The 23,871-nt window shown below is 40.9% G+C and overlaps 1 protein-coding gene across 1 annotated transcript in view; it reads right to left on the reverse strand.

Moving 5' to 3' along the window:
• LOC129099164 (voltage-dependent T-type calcium channel subunit alpha-1H-like) overlaps nucleotides 1-23,871 on the reverse strand; it is a 109,485-nt gene that overhangs the window by 50,047 nt on the left and 35,567 nt on the right. Inside the window, 3 exon segments of the mRNA XM_054608344.1 lie at nucleotides 4,179-4,276; nucleotides 5,951-6,084; nucleotides 6,871-6,982. Coding sequence (XP_054464319.1) covers nucleotides 4,179-4,276; nucleotides 5,951-6,084; nucleotides 6,871-6,982 — 344 coding nt within the window.

Raw genomic sequence — 23,871 nt, forward strand, 5'->3', positions numbered from 1 at the left:
TAGCGTCAACAGAGTCAGGGATCCTGTCCCCGAGGTCCCTCAAGATTACTTCTGTCCCCTTTCACATATATATTTTTGGTTGGATTACTAGCGTATTCTTGCTAGGTTCTCAAGATTACGAAACCTAGCTTTAACTCACCAGTGTTTAAATGTGTGCCAGACGCTAAATATTATCAAAACTATTATCGATATTAGTAAAATCAAAACTCATATAATTGTCCGGAAGATTATCATTAATTGTTTATGCATGTTTGAAAACACGGATACAAGTTTTTTGTTTTTTTAGTAGAGATAATTTAGGACAAAATTAATAATTCTACTCATTTTACCAGATGTTGTCAGCAAATTTACTTCTTTTTATTACACTTTCTCCATTTGGTATCCACATTTTTGTCTAACTGCACGATCAATGCTTTCAATAAATGTAAATGTTGTGACGGACAATATTACAGCATATTTGAAATAACAAAGACATGTGGAGGACATAATGTAATAATGGAAAGAAAAGGAATACAATGTGAACATCCTTTTCTTGTTCACAAGTATATAAAGTCTCCTGACAGTGGAGTTTTTGATGTTGTTACTCTGTGAAATACTTTCTGTCCCCACATGAAGGAATGACTCATCAGCGTTTAGCGTGCATTGTCTTATTTGTGTTTATCCGTGTGTGTTCCTGTGTGCATTCATTAGCCACAAAGTTGCTGCAGGGAACATATTTAGAATATTGTCCCCAGCATGAAATGTTCTAAGGTGGGTTTTTTGCTTCAGTCTTCAAAGTGTACACGGGATAGTGTAAATAAGTCAAAGTCAACTCTAAATGAAACCATCAATCATCAGTCTATCCATCCAGTCGACCATCCATTCTTAATGAGTGACTGATCACAGTTCAGCTGCAGATCCAGAGTTGCATGTCAGATAATGAGTTTTTTTTGTGAGATATGTGACAGCCAGGCAGGTGAGGGTCGATCTATCAGAGCTCTAAAGAGATGCGCTCATGGCTTTTTTTGATGGAACAGAAAGCGGAGAATCGATGAAATGTCCAGTTTAAACCATTGTCTCATCAAAACAAAGTAGAGGTTATACCGACTGGTGAAATGAGAAAACCTTACACCCTGAAACATGTTTCTCATCCCAAAACTAAAAAAACAAGAAGATGTCTGTGTGCATGCTGGAGACTCCAGAGTATTGCTGTAGACCAACTACTGAATACAGAACATGGAAAGGTACACATGGACACATTTAGTAAACAGCACACAGATGCCTTACTATAGATTCATCTGTGTGTAGTGAAATCTACTCAAACATTTCAAATCATTGACATCCCCTGAGCTGAATACTAATGGTTTCTCCATACACCATTTTGGGTATAATGTAATTCAGTAATACACTGAAAATCACTGCTTAGAACAATACAGACGGTGGAAGAAAGCGACTTAAAAACTGGATTGTCACTAAATTCACTCCCAGAGTTACAACGCACTCTGGTAGGTTTAATTAAATTAATGCAATCTAATGATGCTGGAGAAAGCAGACGCAATGATAGCATTTGAAACAGGAGGTAAAGCAATAAACGTGTTTTGAGCCTGTAAAAACTGTTGAAGGGTAACGTTATTTAGAGGAGACGAAAGAAGCAGGACTGTGGACTTAGACCTTTATCTACAAAGAGATATTTTAATAATGTCATTAAATTGCTTCTTAGATTAGATCTGGGAGTAATTCAATATGTTAATGTGAAGTCATTGCCATCGTTAGATAGTAGACAGACAAATGATTATGAGGAAGTAACTGCTTTTCACAATCTTTTCCCAACCTAACCGGCCAATCATTTATTTAAGTTATAGCAAAAAATGTGCAATGAACATGTGTGATGGTATCTGTGAATAAGCAGAAAATAATAACAATGAAGACATTTAGAAATATTTAAACAGTCAGGTTCTAGTTTATGGCAACCCTATATTTTCTACCAAAATACCAACTTCCTTTGTGTTGTCTTATTTGAATAAACGTGTGTTTTGTGACGAGTAAAGCAGATTTCAAGGTGAGGAAAATAACAAACGGACGAGGCGCTGGTTGTTACGTTGCCACAAAAACAGAGTCTCTAGGCTACAGCTGAAAAAACACATTGAACATGTGTCTAACAATAGATACTTCCCATCCACTTAGGCAGAAAGACAAACACAGAGAGAGTGATCGCAGAATGGTTAGAGACAAACAGACGGTAAGTGGGGGGAGAAAAAAAAAACTTTAGCCTGGCTGTTAGCCCGTCTGGCTTGCACCCACAAACACTCCGTCTCTGATCGCAATTCAGATTTCAAAAACGAAAACAAAAGATTAGATGGTGTCTCAGTGAGATGAAAGGCAGAGGAGAAATGAAGACAGCGAGCTGGCGTTCATCCTCAGGGTGTCTCTGATTGTGTGTACCTGTGAGAACATGTGTCCGGTTCTGTTTGTGTCTGTTTGTGTCTCCCCCGACCTTGAGTTTCCAGCCCCAAGTGAAAGCTCTCATTGTGATTCTCTCCCTCTGTCCTCCCTCCGTCTCCCTCCCTGTGTCGGACGCTTCAGGGAGCCACTGGAAACTTGTTACGATAATATAAGTTTCACTTCACCTTGTCTGTGGCTGTGAAGACAGTTTCTCGGGGCTACTGTTAGCTTAGCGATAAGGGATAAGGTTAATGTTGAATTTATGTCCTCACTGAGGTAGAACAACACGGTTAAAGTGTGTTTGTGTGTGTGTGTGTGTGTGTGTGTGTGTGTGTGTGTGTGTGTGTGTGTGTGTGTGTGTGTGTGTGTGTGTGTGTGTGTGTGAGAGACTGTTTGTGATGATAGCTGGAGAGAAGCAGACAACCTGCCAGGCTTTATTATTGTGTTTGGGTTTATTTGCAGTACCCAAACACACACACACACACACACACACACACACACACACACACACACACACACACACATACACACACACACACACACGCACGCGCTTGTACAAACGTATTACGTCATCATCTACGTGTGAGAATCTTGGGTCACACTGTGTCACATGGCAACAACTGGCTTATAGGGAAGCAGGGTCAACATTCTCTCTCACACACACACACGCACGCACACACACACACACACACACACACACACACACACGCACACACACACACACACACGCACAACCAACGTCTTTTAGCTTGCCAGACAACAAGCGAGCATCCATAACCCTATTGATCCTGATTTCTCATACTCTGTGCTTTATGAACAATCAAATTTAATCTGTAAAGATAATAAACAGGATGACATCAGACTGCAACAGCTGAGTACAATAATAAAGAAAGAAACCCCGTGTATGAGCCTGTTTAAGAGAGGGTATTGAATGAAAAGGTTACCGCTACAGGCAGACTGAACCCTGAGAAAACAGCTTGGCAGCTTGCCTCATGAACGTCGGTTAATAATATTGTACGTTGTTATGACACCGTTGTCTCGGGATGCTCTTTGGCTGTAGATTCATGGCCACCTCTGTCACAGAGCTTTTAGGAAAATGACAAACTATGTGCAAGTTCTCACTCGGCACTGGCGCTGTACCACCTCTGGAAGTGAGATTAAAGCAAACATCAAGGCCCGGATCATCGGTCTACTCACCAATAAGTAATGAAAAACTACATGCACACGCCAAAATATTCCATTTTTTCTATGTGGTTTTGCTTTCGTAGCGCTCGATGCAAACTTGTTGAATGATAACATTAGACAGTACAGTATCACAGCGATTGCAGGTGTGTAGGATTGGGTGATAATAAATTTATGTAATATGACGTTAAATGTACATTTTGTTGAAAAGAACTTTCTTATTGAAAAAGTTGAAAAAAACTTTCTTATGTGTATATTACGGTAATTTAAGGTCAGTATTGGGAGAGAAAGCAATCTGCAGCAGATAATTATGCAGAGTTCTTCACGAACACTCATTTTCATATTTTTAGTATTTATGCGTATGACAGGCTTTTATACTTAAAAAAAAAAACCACAGTCAGGGCTTTGGCTAGCAAGTTTCAGTGGATCACTGCTGGGTGCTAAGCTGTTAGCATTGAGCCACAAAGAGCAAATGACCACAGGTGGATAAATTGTGCTCGCTGCTAATCGAGGATCATTAATAAGGTCCTTACTGATGATAAAGCATCCCTGCAAAGGTTTAAACATGGACTTACTTGGTACTCTGTTGATGGCCCGCAGAGGCCGGAGCACTCGGACGGTACGGATGGCTGACAGACTGGCATTATGTCCGTCCAGAGAATACTCCATCACCCTGAACACATCGTCAGAGAAAGGCAGGAAGAGAGAGTTTTACTTTATGTTCTCTACTCACATACACACACACACAAAGCAACAACAACAAAGCTAAGAATACCAAAAATATCATAATGCTTCTACCCACATAATTACTGCACATATGACATTTAATTACATGGAGTCAAAAGCTCTTTTTTTCCTCTGTATAGTCTATGCTGCAGCAGACAAACATCAGGAATTTGACAAGAAGGCAGAGCGAGACAGTTTTGGTCTTAATTGTGTTAGTTTCTTGTTTTCTGCCCTGTGATTGTGTGAGGAGTGTGTGTGTGTGTGTGTGTGTGTGTGTGTGTGTGTGTGTGTGTGTGTGTGTGTGTGTGTGTGTGTATGTGGTCACATTGGCTTGGCGTTCGGAGCATGGGAGTATCTAAAGGAATGTCTTGCTGCTGATTGGGTCCTGCCCTCACCTCAATGTATGCAGTCTCTCCAGCCTTTAGACTCAGAGTGCAGCATGTTCTCCTACAGCCTCCAAATTGTAAGTCTTTGGTAAATATTGTACTAAATATCTCTTATCTCTGATGAGGTAAAGCTTATCTGACTGGTGCTTTTTTCCCCCCTGATGGTATGGTGACTTTAATCCTTAGAGACCCAATAAGACCCCTTTTTGTCTTGTTTTAGAGGGAGGTAGGGGATCTTTAGGGGGGGGTAGCAGGTCAACGGTATACTCTTCATCAGACTTATACATCATCTGAATTTGAAATGCAGCTCAGCAGTGTTGTGTGTGTAGAGAAGTTGTTCTGGTCATAAATCAGGAATAAAAACCAATTCATTAATTTATTAAAATTTGTGAAAGTGTAAAAAGGGCTTATAATAATATGATTGAAGTATATTTCCATGTTATGTTTGATCATTTGTTGGAGTTGGATACCATTTGTTAAACAGATTTGGTGCTAATTTAACAATTTTTTAACACTCGAGAATTGATCAATAATCCCTATGAAAAGATTGCCTTTTTCGACAGTTGGATGACAAGCACTTCAATTCTGGAACTGCTCAGAAATCCTCTAATTGTTAACATTCCCTTAGAATACCAAACATCCATGTAATCCCCAAGGCATTTAGTTGTGGTTGTGGTTGTAAAGTTTGTAAAGTCTCTTAAGGCTGTGATTATCCTAGAGGTCCCAACAGAGCATTTTATACTGTGACGTCAAGTTTCCAAAAATGGTGTCACATTGTGAAATGGCTACACATTATACAATTGGGCTGATTGGATCCACAAGAGTCTCAGCTTTCCAGTCAATTTATGACATTTAGAGAATGTTTTGGGACCCCAGCATGCAGAAATATTCAAATACATAATTTTAATTGTAGGCGAATTTATCTTAATTATACTTCATTCAGGAAACTGCACTGGGATTAACATGAAGTGGGCGTGTCTGTAAAGGGGAAAGCTCTCACCTGTTGGGCTGAACCAGACACAGAAATTATATATAAACACACCCACAGGTGTTAACACAAACACAAAATAAATATGTGCATGTGTCTTTGTGTGAGATCTCATTCATGCTCGTCTTATTGTTTACTTTGTGTTCAGCAAAATATTATTTTATTCCTAGCAGACTGCTATTGTCTCCGAGTAAATGGAGCAATTTGTGGCTAAGAGCAAAAAATAAATGCATTGCAGGATACTAACCCTGCCATGACGATGACGAAGTCAAGCTGGTTCCACTTGTCGCCAAGGTAACAATTGGGGCCAAAAATTCCCAGGGCAACCATCTTGATGACCATCTCCACGGCAAAGAAAGCAAAGATACAGTCGTCCAATACCTGAAGAGACACGGCGAGGAAAACAAACACATAGGTGGAATTACAACGATAAGAACAGGAGAATATTAACTTCACGTCGACAGAATAAGGTCAGCTCCTTGTTAACTTTTCCTCATCACATCGTGAAAGAAGCTGTGGAAGAGCCAGCAGAGGTTGTCGGAATAGAAATTCTTGTCTCCATTAGTTAGTTTCATCCCAGCAGGGAATAGCTCTGGCTTAGCGTGGTTATGGCTCTGTCTCAATTAATTAGACATCTACTACAGCAAAAAAAAAAAGAAAGAAAAAAAAAGAAACACGTCTGTATTTGAATATAATGAGCACATCTCAGTGCGCCAAGAATCAACATTGCTCCACAGTATGAACATGTTGAAATAAAGGAGACAAGTGAGACAAGAAAACGAATGAAAGACATTTTCATTCCCATTTTGTTTACAAATTGTTCATTGGTGTTGCTCTTCCTGACACTTCACAGCTACTTAACACAGAATGTGAAATCAATCCCTGGTGTCAAATACATCATTTAAATCTATATGTTAAATTTAGCCTTGCCTTTGAATTTCCCACATTACTTGCAGACTTGCTAAATAAAAATAGGTAATAATCAAAACATGGCACATGACTTACAGTGAAAGGTGCTTATGTGGAAGAACATGTCACCGAGGTAAGCAGTGCCTTTAACTCTCATGCCATTAACATCTGATGGAAACCCATTTAGTTCCAACATTGCACATATAAAGCAGCACTGATGTGAATATGTAAAGCGGGCCCAAAGGGCGTCACACTGACCTCTAGGATTCGGCACCACTCCAACTGACAGGCGACGTCTTCGCAGGGCTGGAACATCCCCAGAGTGACGCAGTTGAGCAGGATGACCAGCATGGACACGTGCTCGAACCACGTACAGGGAGAGGTTAAGGCCAAAACACATGGGACGGAACTTTTTGGTATACAGAGCATTGTTGATTCAGAGAAACGACTAAAACAATGGCATGCTGTGGAAAATACAAACAAACTGTTCTCGGTACGCTTTTATATTAGGTTGATGTTGCAATGGGACAGCTTATTCTGAAACACCGCCTCCAATGCAGGCATGATCGGCTGCAAGCAACACACAGTCCAGTCCATAACAATGATATAATGTAGCATGAACTGTAAGAGATATGTAAGCGTGCATAGGAAGTACTTAAATCCTAGAGAAAGATCAACCATGACTCAGCATAATAGCACGTGAGACAAACACTCCGCCAACATACCACAGCCGGATGCCAAAAGGAAGTTTTTGTGCGCATCTAATGGACATAATTGGTCTAAAAAGGACCCAGAGGGGCCGGCTGTTAATGTGTTTACAGGCTTTTTTTTCTCTATTTCACAAACAAACATGTTAATGGGTCCATTTCTACTGTACATCCTGTGGCATCATTTGCTAATTGATGAATGAAAATCCAAGAGAAAATATATATTTTTTTTATAATTCTACACATTTGTGGCGTTTCTGACTCTTTGGTGAGTCTCAAAATGTGTTTTGTAAAAAAAACCTCAGAGTCCTACTTTCTTGTCACTAGGACGAAGCACAGGATCACGGGTATAAATGTTAGACTTCAACTCCTGACTTGACTGAAATAGTACTCGTGAGTAATCTTTTGTTGACTTCCTTTTGCTTGTGTTATCCTTTCTTTATCCTTTTTGGACTCCCAGTGGGATTATCTATGTAGGGCAAGGAAGTAAGTAACAGAGGGCACCGTCACCAGTGGACCTTTTTTTTTTTTCCTTTATTTCGGTTTGGATTCTGTTCACATGACAAAAGCTTCAATTATAGTCCATCTATAAGGAATGGAGTCTTAACGGTGTGGCCAGATTGGTGTGTCCATCACCGCGGAGACGGAGATTTGACAGAGGGTTTCAATCTGTCTCCGTTTTTTGGGGGGGATTTCCTTTGAGTCAGTCAGCTCCAAAATCCTTAAATTTAGTCTTATGTGAATTTTTTTTCTCCTTTTCTCCTTTTCAAAATCACAAATAAGAAATCTGGCAAAGACGCCCCGTACAGCCATGTGTGTACACGTGTTTATAGCAGCACCGACAACAACCAACAACCAACATGATGCAGCACGACGCAATTCCACAGCTGATGCAATAAACTGATAAGATGTACTTTTATCGTAATGACAACAAATATTAAACACCACTTAATCAAAGAGTACGAAGAGAGCGTGAGTGAGAAATGGAGAGATTAGAGGAGGGAAAATGACAACAGAGAACAAGAGCAAGGAATAGCCTTAAATCAGGTCTCCTAAACTAGAAAAAAAAAAGGCACTGATGCTGCTGTTTTCTACTTAAGTTTGGCTTTTGTCCCGGAAACACACACACACACACACACACACACACACACACACACACACACACACACACACACACACACACACACACACACACGGGATCTGGTGTGTTTGCACCGAGTTGCAGTATTCAAGTATTCCCATGGTGAAGCACTGCTTCTAATTAGAAAGGGAGTTGAAGCAGAAAACAAATGGTGACCAATGTCTTCACCATTACTCACACACAGACGTACTATACATACAGACTCACAAATGCATGCATCTATAAATTTTAGGCTAATTAAGAATATGCCTCACACACACACACACACACACACACACGCACACACACACACACACACACACACACACACAAGGACAATCACAGCTCTCTGCTGCGATCAAGGGCCGTTAAGAATAATGGCTCTAACCTTTAATTTATCCTACACGACGATGTCACTCATTATATGGAATCCTGAGTTATGGCCAAAATAATGTGTTTTGTGAGGTCACAGTGACCTTTGACCTCCAAAATCTGATCATTTCAGTGTTGAGTCCATGTGGATCCCACAGAGAGACAGACGGACGGATGGACAGCCCGAAAACATACCGCCTCCTACCATGTCTGTTGCAGAGGCAAAAAAAAGAGTAAAGAGTATTTTGTAAAATGCCAGGCAACTGCACATTCAAATTAAAGCTTAAGTTACTTTTCAGATGACAGCTTTTCATCCCCGTCTCGTCCAGAGAAAACCATGTATCTCCAGATGTTTTGATTCTGAATGTTTGTGTTGAACAGAAGGATGAAGAGTTCCTATATGTTGAGAAAACTCTCCTACTCCATAAGCTAAATAAACCATAAACATAGAATAAATATAAACTATTTAAAAAGCCTTTTGGATCAGCTAAAAAATGCATCGTCGCAGAGCTAAAAACAACTTTTTTTCTTCAGAGCTCGTGAACAATTGACTCTTTAAGAGATACGTGGTTCTTACATTACAGCGACTCCTTAAAAAATATTATATGATGCTTTTCTGTAGATTAAACTATCCAACAGTACATCAAGGAGTTAAAATGAGCACAACCGTAAACATCCAGAGCAGTAAAATGCAACAGACACATTAATGCTAAAGCAATATTAATGCATAAACATCATATATAGCATTAAAACACTGACAGGGAACACTTTACTGCACACCGAGTACTTTATGTTCATTAAGCTGAGAATACTTGCACACTTCACCTAAATAAGGTTCTGAATGCAGGACCTTTCACAGTTTAAATGATTTGAGTACTTCTTCCACCACTACTTATGTCTATATTTCCCACTTCTCAAATATTTGAAGTGCTAATATTTTGATATTTGGGGAAGTAGGGTCTGCTATATTTCTGTAAAAGGTCCTCTGCCTCTCCGCCCAGCTCCCACTGCTCCCACTGCGTACCAGCAGCAGTTGGATATTCATGTTAACAGAAGCTACTGTGGGAGGCAGAAAGAATGCTGCTTATCCTCTGGAGACACATTTAAACAGACGGAGAGGTTGAAATAAACAAGGAGCATAACATTTTGGAGGCTACAAAACGAGGGCGATATGAGTGTGTGTTGAAAGGGCAGTGCAGTTCAGAGGCCACGTTCACACAGGGAGACTTTAATCAGTAATCCTGCAGAGGCAACAACAGCTCTGAGGCTTGTGTCGTATGAACCCGGTGTACAAATGAGTTAAATGTGTATTCAGCCATTACGGCGCTGTTAAACATGTGTTCTGTCCTCGGGGGAGCGGCAATAAAACATAGTCGATAACATTGTTACAATCGTGTTGTTGTGAGTACTAAGACAAAAAAAAAAAAACACCTCTTCAATCACAGAGAAAATGCCTTGGGCAAGTCTGTCGCTATACAACACACACACACACACACACACACACACACACACACACACACACACACACACACACACACACACACACACTCTAAGTCATGGGACGTAAGGTCCTTCAGAGATGAAAGATTCCGTAATCTGCGGCAGAATTAAAATGAGAGATTTGAATATTCAGAAAAATCTGTCTCTCTCTCTCTCTCCCTCTCTCTCTCTCGTGTTGCTCTGCTTTTTCTAATTCCTCTTTAATCTCCACAGTCAACACCTCCTGAGCCCCCTTCTGTCTTCAGCTCTCCACACACACACACACACACACACACACACACACACATGTATGTGCGCATAGAAACACACAAGCATTAATGTATAAAACCTCAAAGTCAAACCAGCCAGCTCAGCGTACGCGCCGGTTTATAGTTAACAGAACAACAACAAAGATCCTCTTTTTTCCTTAATTTTGTTTGGCTTCTGCCTCACACACGTTGAAATTCAGAAGCATAGTTGTGTTTTTTTCTTATGTTGCTATAAGCTTGAACAAATATAGTGAACATTGGTTGGATTTCCTCCTCTGGCGGTCACAAATCCAGAGCTGGCACTCAAGACGCTGCAGGTCTCTACTTGTTAAGGTCGATTTATGCCTCAGCACTCTGAGCAAATCAAACGAAGTCTGTGTCGTGTCGCACTGGATGTGAGGGATTGTGGGTACTAGGTCTAACAATAGGGAAATTTAATATATCCATTATCACCTGTCCATATAAAAAAAACATGATTCACCCAATTTTGGTCAATAAAGCGCAGACGCAATATGAATGGGTTGTTTTGTCCCAGTGTTGGTGTTATTTTTTATATTACTGTTCAGGTCGTTTAGCTAAACTGAACTGTGGTTATTTCAACGTATTGGTTGTACAAAACAATGTGCAAATGACATTGTTAATGACCAATCAGTAACAGCGACATGAGCCGGTAGAAGAAGGGGAGTCAGTCTGTACCTTAGTCTGTATATAAGAAGTGGACGTAGTCATCGAAACGTCACCCGTTGGTTTGTTGACTGCCGTTTTGAAGCCTCTAGTTTGGTGATTTGGTCATCGCCATCTTGGATAAACGCCCTCACCATGTTGTTTTTTGGCCAACGGTGGGAAAAAGTGACCAAATTTGTATTGCGGAGGAGTGACGTAGAGACGGCGTACACGGCTCTGGCAGCCGAAGCATCCTGTCAATCACAGTAAGACCACCCTAAAGCATAATATTTGACTCTAAATGAACCATAATTTACTAAATGAACATCATGCTGTATTGAAGAACACTTGAAACTAGAGATTGAGACCATAAACTCATGTTTACAATGTTTACTGAGGGAATAAATCAAGTGAGAAGTAGAGTCATTTTCTCATAGACTTCTATACAATCTGACTTCATTTTGCAACCAGAGGAGTCGCCCCCTGATGGCCAGTAGAGAGAATGCAGGTTTAGGACACTTCAGTATTGGTTTCACTCTTCAGAGGTTGCTGCCTGGTCTGTACTAACAATATGACTTGGAACACTGGTTGGTCAGCAGTCTAAATCTAGACACAATTAAAATTGTTTATAATAGTCCTGGATGCTAAGAACTTCATGGCACAAAGTAATTTGTTGTACTAATCTATTCATCAACTGGAATTTGGCATTTACACAGATTTGAGTAAATGATAAATCATTAACCATCCCTACAAAAAAAAGGCATCATTCAACCAGACCAGAGAGCCAAACTACTTTTAATTTAATTTTTATGGTTCTATCAATATCGTATCTCTTCCAGTATCAGTCGGCACAAAATCTGTCCACTTGAGCAATTTGGTGTGTTGCTCAAGGGCAAGAGTAACTCAGATTGCAAAGGTAGACATAAACACGCACACGTGGTAATTAAAACTGTTGGAGACTAAGCAGAAGCTCAGCATAGAGGATGATGGGAAGCTTGCTAAAGAGAGATATATGGAGCATCAATTATATTTGTTGCTGTATAATGGTCACTGAATGACTCAGTGTTTGTCTTCATCATCTGCTGTGTAAATATGTGACAATACCAGCCTTCTGAGGTAAACAAGACACACACATCACAATGCAATATTAAGCATTTGTAAGCGCCTGTTGAATTCGTACCACACTCTGTCATAGCAAAGTCTCACACCTACGGCGGCTGTGATAACACTTACACACATTCACTAAGGGAACACACACACACACACACACACACACACACACACACACACACACACACACACACACACACACACACACACACACACAAATGCATAGCGCATGTGTTGGATGAAGAATGTTTTGTAGGTTGTGTTTTCCTTTTTTTTTAAACCGGACATGAAGAGCACAGTAGATCTGCACCTTTACATGGTCGAAAGAGCTTTAAAACCATTGTGCTCGCTAAACACACACACACACACACACACACACACACACACACACACACACACACACACACACACACACACACACACACACACACACACACACACACACACACACACACACAGTTATTTGGACACAAGTGGCTGCCAATGCAGGACAACAACAATCCCCCTGCTCAGCCTCTTGGCATACACTGATGCACACAAGCAGGAATCCGCTGGAGAGGTCTTGCAGTGCGCACACACACACACACACACACACACACACACACACACACACACACACACACACACACACACACACACACACACACACACACAGTCAAGCCCTCTCCACAATGGATGTACACAGTGTCGAGCCCACTCCAGTTGAGCTATCGGGCCGGTGCACACATAGAGAGAGAGAACGAGAGGGGGGGTAAACAAAAAAGGAGCACTGAAGCACCACAGAAGAAGAATTGTCCAGTTGTCTCCCATCACGACACCCAGAGCACCGTTAAAAAGAAAAAATGACAAAAGCTCACCTTATTAAATAAAGTTTATGACTTCCTCCCTACTTTATTTTCATCTTCCCTCCCCCTTTTTTCTTCTCCCTCCTCCACCCTCCCAGGGTTCTCTGTCTCTGTCTATCCATACGTGTTAAAGAGGAGCTACGCTGTTAAGTCGCAGCGCACTCGCAGAACTTATCCCTGCATGCTCCACGGCTCAGCGCTCTTTGTTCTGCGATGAAACTACAAATCAAGCCTGTCCCGTCTGGTTAGTACGGCTCTTAAACTTCCCTCTGCTTCAGCAAGAGAAAAGTTTATCGTCTGAGAACACGTTCGGGCAAAAAAGCTCAAAGAAAAACTGTTGGCATCACTTTGCGCGCTTGCATCATTCTTTCATCTTGTTCTTTTTACAGGCCGCCAGTACAAACAACATCTTCAGCGGGAGAGCGTGACTCCTGCCTGAAGCTTATTGGCTGTTATTCCCCTGTGTCAGGTGGAATGGATTTCAACCTGTCTGTTTTGCCTTGTTTGTCTCATTCCACAGAATTTGGGGCTAAAGGAGGGTCAATGACTGTGTTCAGATCAGTGACAAGTCACGAAGCATTTATCTCTGTCATGAAGACAGATGGGGGACACAAACCTATGCATTGATACATGAAGAAGAAAAGCATTTTTTAAAGTGGTTCAGGGGTTAATGGAGCTCTCAGAGTAACTCAGTTTATAAATTGGAAGGGAGAAAGGGGAAAAAGAAAACAGAGAAGAGGAAGTGGTGAGACTACAACTGTATTTCCATCTTTACTGGGAAAGTAGAAACAGGTTGAGATGTAAACAGCTGATCAGTGAGTTTATCATAATGTTATATTTTGTGCCAATACAAGCATCTACTGTATACTGTCTGGAGTTTTAGGTATGAAAGTGGTATTTGACAAATTCTTTCCTTGTCTTCTCTCCAGACTGTTTACTTGCACACACATGCTAAGTATCAATGCAACAAATGTCCTTCTGTCCATGCAGACTGTTTACAGAAATTGACTTTAATTACTTTCATGTGTTTAATGTATAGGGGAATATTTAATGTGGAAACTTTCAATGGGAACTAACAGGACTTAAAATGAATAAAATCCAAATATAGGGGATATCCTCTCAGGGTGTATTTAACATGTCATATTTGAATAGAGACAAACCTTAAATACATTCTTTTGTTAAATACTAACAATGTGAAATGTGCCCAATTAGCCATCAAGCAAGTTAACTAATGGAGAGAGGTACAGAGGGGCTGCGTGATGTTAAAAAGGTGAAATAAAAAAATATCCTCAGAAAGATTTAAGTCGAGCATTTGCAGGAGTTTAAATCTCAAAGCAGTGCAGGAATATTAACATCAACCCGACAGAACGCAAGGTTAACTCTCCCTTTTCATCCCTCCATCCCCCTCCTCAGCCCCTTTTTCATTCCTTCCTCAGGTCCTTGACCCTCACCTTCACCCCTCCTCACTCTCTTTACCCCCCACCACATTCATTTCTTTACATTATCCCCCTCCATCTCTCCATCTAAGCCTCCCCCTCTGTGTACCTTTTTTCTTCCATCCTCTTGTTCAATCCACCCCCACCCCCCATCCATCCCTCTTTCATTAGAGGAGAGCAAACTCAATCCCATCAGATGTAATAACCTAATCACACTCTCTACTCGGGTCGATCAGCTGGGCAGCAGTGTGTGTGTGTGTGTGTGTGTGTGTGTGTGTGTGTGTGTGTGTGTGTGTACGTACAGTCAGTATAAGAACAAGTGTGTGTGTATGTCTTTGTGTTTGCCTGTCATAAGGAGCATACATATTTAAGTTGCAGTGTCCTTTGTCCTTTCCGTATCTGCTTTGTACATCATTACTTTGTACCAGCTGATATGATGAAACCTGCCAGTCGATTTAACCTTGTCAGACGCCAAAAACACAGATTTACGACTCCATCAATCCATGTAGAGCATTTCATTTGGAGGTTTGGAAGTAGTCTCCAAGTACATTTCATTACACCCTCTATCCAACCTTCGGTCCTGGTTGAAAGAATGAGAAATGAAATGACCATATTAGGTATGCACGTCAAAAGATAACATTATAATTATCCAATTCTTTAATTATTTTTGACAATCTAACATTTTGGTTTAATGTCTTAATTAATATCTAATTTCAGAAGACTTTTCAAACCAGCATGATTTCATACATAAAATATCCTTATTTGCCAATAATTCCAAAGTTCTTTTTTGCTGCAGGACTTTTCACAGCTTTCTTGGTCTAAATCTCAAAGGAACTCATTTCTGTTTCCACCAAGCAGCAGCCATGAAGAGCTCTGCTGAGCTTCTCCAACCATCGGAGGCTGTTTGTCCTCCTTCCTCCATCGTTAATGAGCTCTGCTCCCCCTCTTCTGTCCTTCCTTCCTTCTTCACCCTCTACCGCTCATCTCCGACCAAAATCTGCCCCCCCCCTTTTGTTTGTCTTTGCCTCACTTTTTCTCATGACTCTCTCCAAACTGCTCCGTCCTCCTCCTCTTCCCTTCCTAGTGATCCGTCTCACTCTGTCAGTGTGGAGTCCCTCCAATCCAGATCTCAAGCCGTTTTGATCGGGATGATTGTTCATTTATTTCACCATCTGCCACTAAAAACATACACACACACACACACACACACACACACACACACACACACACACACACACACATACACACACACACTCTACCATTACCTCAAAAATAAAAACACTCCCCTCCTGCTGTGATCACTACTTTAAGGATTTTGCCAACAGAATGACAAGTTGCCGCATGTGTCATGCAGCGTGTGTGTGTGTGTGTGTGTTTGTGTGTCCGTATGTGTGAACTCCAGTTTGGCTCATCTCAGCGAGGTCCCTGAAGACGGCACGATTCAGAAACAGAAACTCATAAATCAGCCTGTCCCTGAACTCGTTTCTCCCTCTTTCATCTCTCCATCCCTGCGTCCCTCCACCCCTCCTCCTCCTCCTCCGAAACACCCCAGAGAGGAGGCTGAGGCAGCAGTGACGCAGTTACACCAGGATTCCCTCCGTCGTTCCGCTATAGTCTCTCTGCTCCAAGCTTTTTCATCTCCCACTTAATCACGCTGCCTTTTTAATCTTTTTTGTTGACGCCACTGTCTTTCCATTGTGAAATGTTTTCCGAGCAATTTAACATCAACTACTGGTATCGATTATATCAAATTATATTCTATTTCTCTCTGAGGTCTGTTTCAAAACATAGTAAGATATATCTGTGTGTGCAGTGAGAATCATTAGTCTTTTTCAGTCCAGTGAGTCAAAATAAGAACAGTTTAGACGAGTGTTTGAACAACGTGCAGATGGCGTTCAGGACGGAAATACTCCTGACATACAACACACCTGAACACAAGCCATCCCAAGGTGAGAGTCTCTTTCCAATGGCATCTGTCCCGCCATGTGCATGTACAACCTGTTTGTGTGTGTGTGCAGGTGTGTGTTTGCAGGTGTGTGTGTCACGGCGTGTCAGAGAGGATAAAGGGAGGAGGGAGAATCAGAGAGGCCCAAATAGAGCAGCTGCATCTGGTTGGACCCGGCCTTAAATCTGTGAGTCACACACACACACACACACACACACACACACACACACACACACACACACACACCCTGAGGGGGGGCTACCAACTGTAACTAACACGCCTGAAATGGTTCAACTGTTCAGCTCGACCTTGAGGTATTAGCTCCTCCAATTCTATTAGAATCAGTACCACACAGACCCTCACACACAAGTTTATATCATCTTTCCCTTAAAGGATAACTCTGGTGATATTATGTATTCTTTTGATCATTAACAAAAGACCAAATATGACAATATTTGACACTAATAACAATAAATGTCTGTGTAGCAAAGGCCTGGCTTTTTCCACTGAGCCATAGAGATCCACTTATGTACACAAACTATCAGAAAACAAATCAATAAGCTGAGTTTGCACTGGCTGGCATGTACTTGTACTAATTGCAATAACTTTAAAAGTACAGTTATTTTGGAAAAGTATTTAAAAGCTCTATATATGGAATACAAAGCATTAATATAGCAGCCAACTACTATTTGCAATGTTAAGGTATAGTGGAGAGAATTTTCTTTTCACTCTTAAAAAGATGGGAGTTCATGGGAGGTGAGGTTAAAGGAGACCATAGTGCCCTTTCTCTTTGGGCCCCATAATGTAGAAGATCTGGGAATATTTATAAAATTCTATACTCTAAAGTCAAGTTTGCTTCATTAGCCACTGAGCAACTTTCTCTTTAGAGATCCATAGCAGAAGCTGAGATGTCATGACTTTTAGTCTCTACTATGGACTTAAACTCAACAACTCTACAATTCCCATAATGCAACTAAACACTCATCTGTATTTCGACGCTCCCTGTCTGGTAAACGCCCACATCTTTGAGGCTTCAGGACACCACTTTGTACTGCAGGCTTTCTGTAATTAAGACTCGAGCAGAAACTGAAAAAAACCCAGATGACATCACTATGACATCACCAGATTATAAGATATATGTCTCACGAAGAACTAATGGGTTTGCAGCTGCCAGAGACTGGATATAGGGAAAACAGAAAGTAATGAAAAAACAAGACTAATGCATAGTTGGGTTGGTAACATAACTTCATACTGTCATATAGGGACTCTGTCACACAAACACTTAAGGAAATTAATTCTGTCAGGTCTGTGTACATTTTATTATTTCTGCAGACAACATGCGTACCGTGTAACACCGTCAGACGTAAACATCCTGACTGATTACAGCGATTAGGCGGGCCACTTTTATCATGCATGGTATTCTCTCTCGGTCTCTGATGACACAGTTTTCGACAGGATTCTGGTTGCTAAGTAACCGACCGCAGTCCTGGGATTCCAGAGAAGTAGAGAGAGAGAGAGAGAGAGAGAGAGAGAGAGAGAGAGAGAGTTAAGGACAGGAAGGTGGAGTGTTTTGTGTCTTTTGTCTGCATTTCGACGAACGTGTTTACATTTTTCTTTGATTGTCTCCTCTGTATTTTCACAGTCTTTCCACCCCTTCTCTCCTCCCTCCTCCTCCTCCTCCTCCTCCTCTCCCTCAACTAGTCTCACGCTCCATATCGTCAAGGGAGAGAGGGGGGATAAAAAAGATCACCTCCCTCTCGTTTCCCATCTCTTTTCTCCTTTTCCTCTCCTCTCTCTACCTCTGCATGGTAAATACGCATAACCCCTACGTGACATATAATCCAAGTATAATTCATCACATATATGAAAACAGTGTGAGCCTCTCCCCAAATTTATTCATCCATTAATCCTGTTAAACTGCTCTGTTAAACTTCCCGAGTATCATTTATCCTTCACAATAAATTACCCAAAGGCCGGTCAATTCTTAAGATATTGAAAACGAGCTGCTGCATCCGTCCAGCAGTGTTTCAGAGCTCTGGTCAAGTGTTTGTTTCAGAGGTGTAAGTCTCCTCGCGGCTTCAGTCTGTTTTAAAGATCAGTCCTTCACTGTTTGCCTGCTTACATGGACGAATGTAGTAGAGACAGAGACAGTGCCGGGAGGGAAGGAGAGAAATGAACCAGGTCTGCAGATGTTATTGAAGATGAGATATTAAACTCCACAGGAAGAGCATAGTCTTCCAGAACTAAAGACATAACTTTAAAAAAACATATACAGCTCATATCAACCGAGCTATACTGTAGCAGCCAAATGGAAAGACGCAGAACAAAAATATTTATGTCTATTTTAAAACCAGTCATGCACGAGAACATATTTGAGTAGCGGGTGGCCAAAGGAGTTACTGCATGGGGAACATTACAAATACACTACAAAAAGATTATATTACTATTACTTGGGGGCGTATGAATTTGAATACCAATGATAAAGAGATGATTACAAGGAAAAGAGTGAATGAAAGGGATGATGTGATCCAAAGACGGAGAAAGAAGGAATATCAGAAGTGAATGTAAAGGTATGTGTAAAGTGGAAAACGTAAAAAGAAAGTGGTAGTTTCCAGGAAATGTTTCAAGGAGTAAAACTGCAAACAAATGAATTGGTGAACTACTGTACTTTCACATACTGTACATAAAGGAATAAATGGCGACAATTTCAAGAGTCACTGCGAGTGCATTATTATTTCTGCAGGATATTATGCATTGAGTGAAAACGCCATGACATAGACGGCGTTGTCAAACTGGCTTTAAGAGATTAATGGCAGAAGTGCTTCCTGACCTTTGTTATGTTGCTCTGTCTAGATGTTTACAGTATTATACATCACTGGATTAAACAAGTCTGCCATGACACATCAGTCCTGGATTACTACTTTAACACCAGGCAGCAAACTCTGTTTCCTCCGAGTGAGGCCAATGCAGAAGTGTCTAAAAACTTGCATTCTCACTACTGACCATCTGGTTGCAAAAAGAAGTCGGATTGTATAGAAGTCTATGAGGAAATGACTCCCTCAGTAAACATTGTAAACATGAGTTTATGGTCTCAATCTCTAGTTTCAAGACTTCTTCAATACAGCATGATGTTCATTTAGTAAATGATGGTCCATTTAGAGGAAGATAGACCATAAAGATGGCGATGGTTGTAATCCAAGATGGCGACGGCGAATTCGCCCAAAACGAGGCTTCAAAACGGCAGTTTATTAACCAATGGGTGACGTCACCATGACTACGGTCACTTCTAATATACAGGCTATGTCTTAAATGCAGTTATTCCAGAAGTATAAACATAACTTTTAAGTGTCATTCTTTGCGATATCCCATATCTCAAAAGGAGGGAAGGGAGGATATATTTTGTTTTTGATTAAGAAATGGGATACAGATTATAAAAATAGTTGTTCAATGATGTGAATCTAGATGAGAATTACACATGCAGGCACCGTTACAGAAACCAAATCAAAAGGTCAAAGCCTATTGCTTGTATTTCTACCTTCCACCAGATGGCCATATGCCCTGCATGGCAGCATATGGACATCTGGACACAAACCAAGTCATGAGCTGTGCACAAACACACACACATACAAATGCCAACACACACATACTTAAGCTTACTTGTAAATGAACATGCATGTAAAGACAAAAATGTGCCTAAAACAAAACACACACCTTTAGACAACATCCGAATGAGTCTGACAATCTGTGTGAAAATGTGCAGTCGATAATGTGTGTGTATCACTGCAGCCCTCTGTGTGAACCTGTGTGTGTCTACGAGTGTGTGTGGGTGGCCATGCGTGTGTGTGTGTGTGTGTGTGTGTGTGTAGCCATGTGTGAGCGGTGATTGTTGGCAGCCTCCTCTATGAGCTCACCTGGTTCACTCGCAGGCTGCACACAGCCTCTAATGGACGGGCACATTACCTTCACGGCTAACTACACATTATATAAACCTCCCCTCAGGTTGTTTTTTTTTTTATCTCACTGAAGATAATAACTGCGGAATATTTATACCATATTAGTATTGGCTACATGTTTGGCATTTAGCCAATACTTTTATGTAAAATGAGATAAGATTATTATTAGAAATAGCAGGAAGTCCAGAGTGTTGCTCAAGCGGAGACTTACTTTGTCTCCGGACATTTATTACATATATATAGCAGCCCTAATGGGTCAAGGGAAATTAAAAGTAAAAACATTGACATTTTTACTTTAAAATATGAATATTCACTGATATATACAGTTCAAATTTGAGTTAAACCAGACGGCTGCAGTCTCCGAGATCGAAGCAGGAAGGAAGTTGATCGCTCTTATGTGCTTCTCATTAGATATTAATGAACCACAATATTAAAAAAAGAAATGTTTTGATAATATCTATTTTCAGTTAATTAATCGAAAAGACTTACAAACATAAATCTGATGGATAATGAAGGGAGAACAGAGTGCAGTGAAAATGGCAAGAGACTCACTTTCTGAGTTCAGCCAGTTCAAAATTACACTTCTTCTACCAGTAATCACCGTACAGAATGTCATTAATATTGTACTTCGGCCACTTTCTACTGACTGCAGATATACTTATGAAGTCAGGAACTTCTCAAACACGAAAGGAGGCAGAAATGCAGCTGTGTGAGGTACAAAATGTGGTCAAAAAACTGCTGCATAAAAGAAGACATTTTTCCTTCAGACCCAGATAGTTTGAGGGTGTAAGGTTGTTTTTAAGAATTTGTGCACATGAACTGTTATGTATAATGAATTAGTCATTTGAATCGGGTAAATGTTATTTCTTGCATGTAATTTGAACCCCAAAAGGCGGCTGCTGGTTTCAAGTTCAAGCATCGTCTTTATTCCAGTTAAAGAACTTGGAATGCGTCTCAACAAGAAAGTCAGTTGTCTTACAACAGAGAGGGTTGACATTTCCTCAGTAGTTTGATGATGTGGAGTGAAGTAAGACTCCTGCAACAGCTGCAACATAACTGACTCATGCATTAAAGAAAAGTTAAATAAATTATAGTGTACTTAAATAAGCATCCCCCGCTGAATACTGCACAGACACAAACAAATTGATTTATTTTTAAAAGGCTGATGGTGTAAAAAAAAAAAAAAAAAAAAAACACTAATCCATTTCCGAGCAGACTTTCGGCTGAAATCGATGAGCATCATAAATTTAGTTTGAGAAACTAAACGCAAAATTACAACAAGCTATTAAAGAAGTGCCAGGATCCGACAGTGCAGAATGGAGTTGATGCTGAGTACGATGATAAACACTCTGGCCGTTTAAAGCACAATGTCGGTCACGAACAGTAGATTTAGTTCGGATAGTCATGTTCATTTTACTCTTTGTGCTACGGCTGAGTCATAATTGAAAATATCCCACACTCGGTTTGACACGACTCTGTGTCAGACCATGGAAGCAGTATGCAAAAAAAGAATGTGTGTGTGTGTTCGTGAACCTCCACCTTGACCTCCCCTTTAACATGAAGGAGATACGACTCCTCAGACTTAATGAGGTCCCTTTAATCAGGAGCACATTGAAAGGATTATTCCAGCAGAAGAAAAACTCGGAGGCCACTAAAAGATGACATTTGTCTCCCCTCCATAAAACTTTTCTGTCAGGCTTCCCCATTATTCATTAAGCAGCTGAGAGGATCGCTCACGCAGTGGAGCAGTGGACCACCCGACGGGGGAGAAACAAAGAGAGGCGGAGAGCACAAGAAGGATTAATAGAAAGACTGACAGGAAAAACAGGAGAGAGATAAAAACAATAGGAAATGGAATCTGTTAAAAAAGGAAGAAAGGGCCGAGGAAGAAGTTTTAAGGCTTGCAGCATTTCCATTGCTAACAACATGGTAGTGCCTCGTCACACACACACACACACACACACACACACACACACACACACACACACACACACACACACACACACACACACACACACACACACACACAGACACACTCACACAGACACACTCACAATCACAAACACACTATAACACTGACCATGATTTGGCGCGCTCTGCAAAATGTTCTGCTTATTGCCTTGAGCTGTAAAATAACTCCTCTTCACTGAACTGATCCCCAGCACAGCCAACCATGGCCAAACATAAACAAACAACACACACACACACACACACACACACACACACACACACACACACACACACACACACACACACACACACACACACACACACACACACACACACACACACACACACACACACAGCAATTGGTGAATGCGTCGTTTTCCCCGCTTTCTCTCATTTAAAGCCTAAATCTGCAGCACTTAACTTCCTACCTAAGAGTCCCAATCATTTCTATTACCGAGCGCCGGGCCAACATTAGGAGGAAGAGCGACGAAGAGTCAGAGAGAGACACAAAATGGAGATTAGAAACGTCGAGGGGAAAAAATATAGATTTTGTTTCCATATTTCCACGTCGCGTTACCATAGGAACCACATTTCCTTGTAGCACATCCTCACAAACACACACTTTGTTGTTTTTTGGTTTTGTTCCCCCAAACCCAGAGGGTGTTAGCTTTACAGAATAGAAAAATGTTGATCACAGTCAGCGGGTGATGGAGGAGGAAAGTGGAGCACACGGCTTCGCCTGTAATTCTAATTTATTAGGCGCAATTAATGCAATTAAAGAGGGAGTGTGCTCTGGTCCCCCCCCCCACCCCGGGCTCCAGTACTTGCTGATTTTGATCTCCAATGACTTGTCCTCTGGGAGAGAGACAGTCCACAGGATGAAGTGAACAGTGTAGCGCTGTAAAGTTACTCTACCTTCATTTATTTACTGCAAAACTATTGTGGTTGTAAAGCAATACCATATATTTTGCTTTTTACTCCTGGCGCAAAGTCAAAATACTTGTAGAAATAGAAAAAAATAATCTTTTTTAAAAGGAAGCAGCAATGTTTCCTCCATATTGGGGCCCTTCAACCAACTTTATTGTCACTTCACTTTACCTAGCTAATGGGGATTCCAAATAATTGAAATACTGTTGGTCCTCCACTGTGCAGAATGTTGTATGTGCATATGACATGGGGGCTGCACGTCCATCTTATCAACGGGGGAAAACCTCTCTGTTCTCATCTTCAATCTGAGCTTAAGGCGTAAAAGCAACTTCAATAAAACACCATCAATAATAGATACTCTGTATGCAGCGTTTGATGCCCCACGGGAAACAAATGAGGCAATATTTGCAGATAAGATTGCAATTTAAAGTGCATATGACAATGACAAGAGATGATATTAAACAAGACTTTGAGGTAGTGCAA

Source organism: Anoplopoma fimbria, chromosome 11 (genome assembly GCF_027596085.1).
Source record: "Anoplopoma fimbria isolate UVic2021 breed Golden Eagle Sablefish chromosome 11, Afim_UVic_2022, whole genome shotgun sequence".
NCBI lineage: Eukaryota > Metazoa > Chordata > Actinopteri > Perciformes > Anoplopomatidae > Anoplopoma > Anoplopoma fimbria.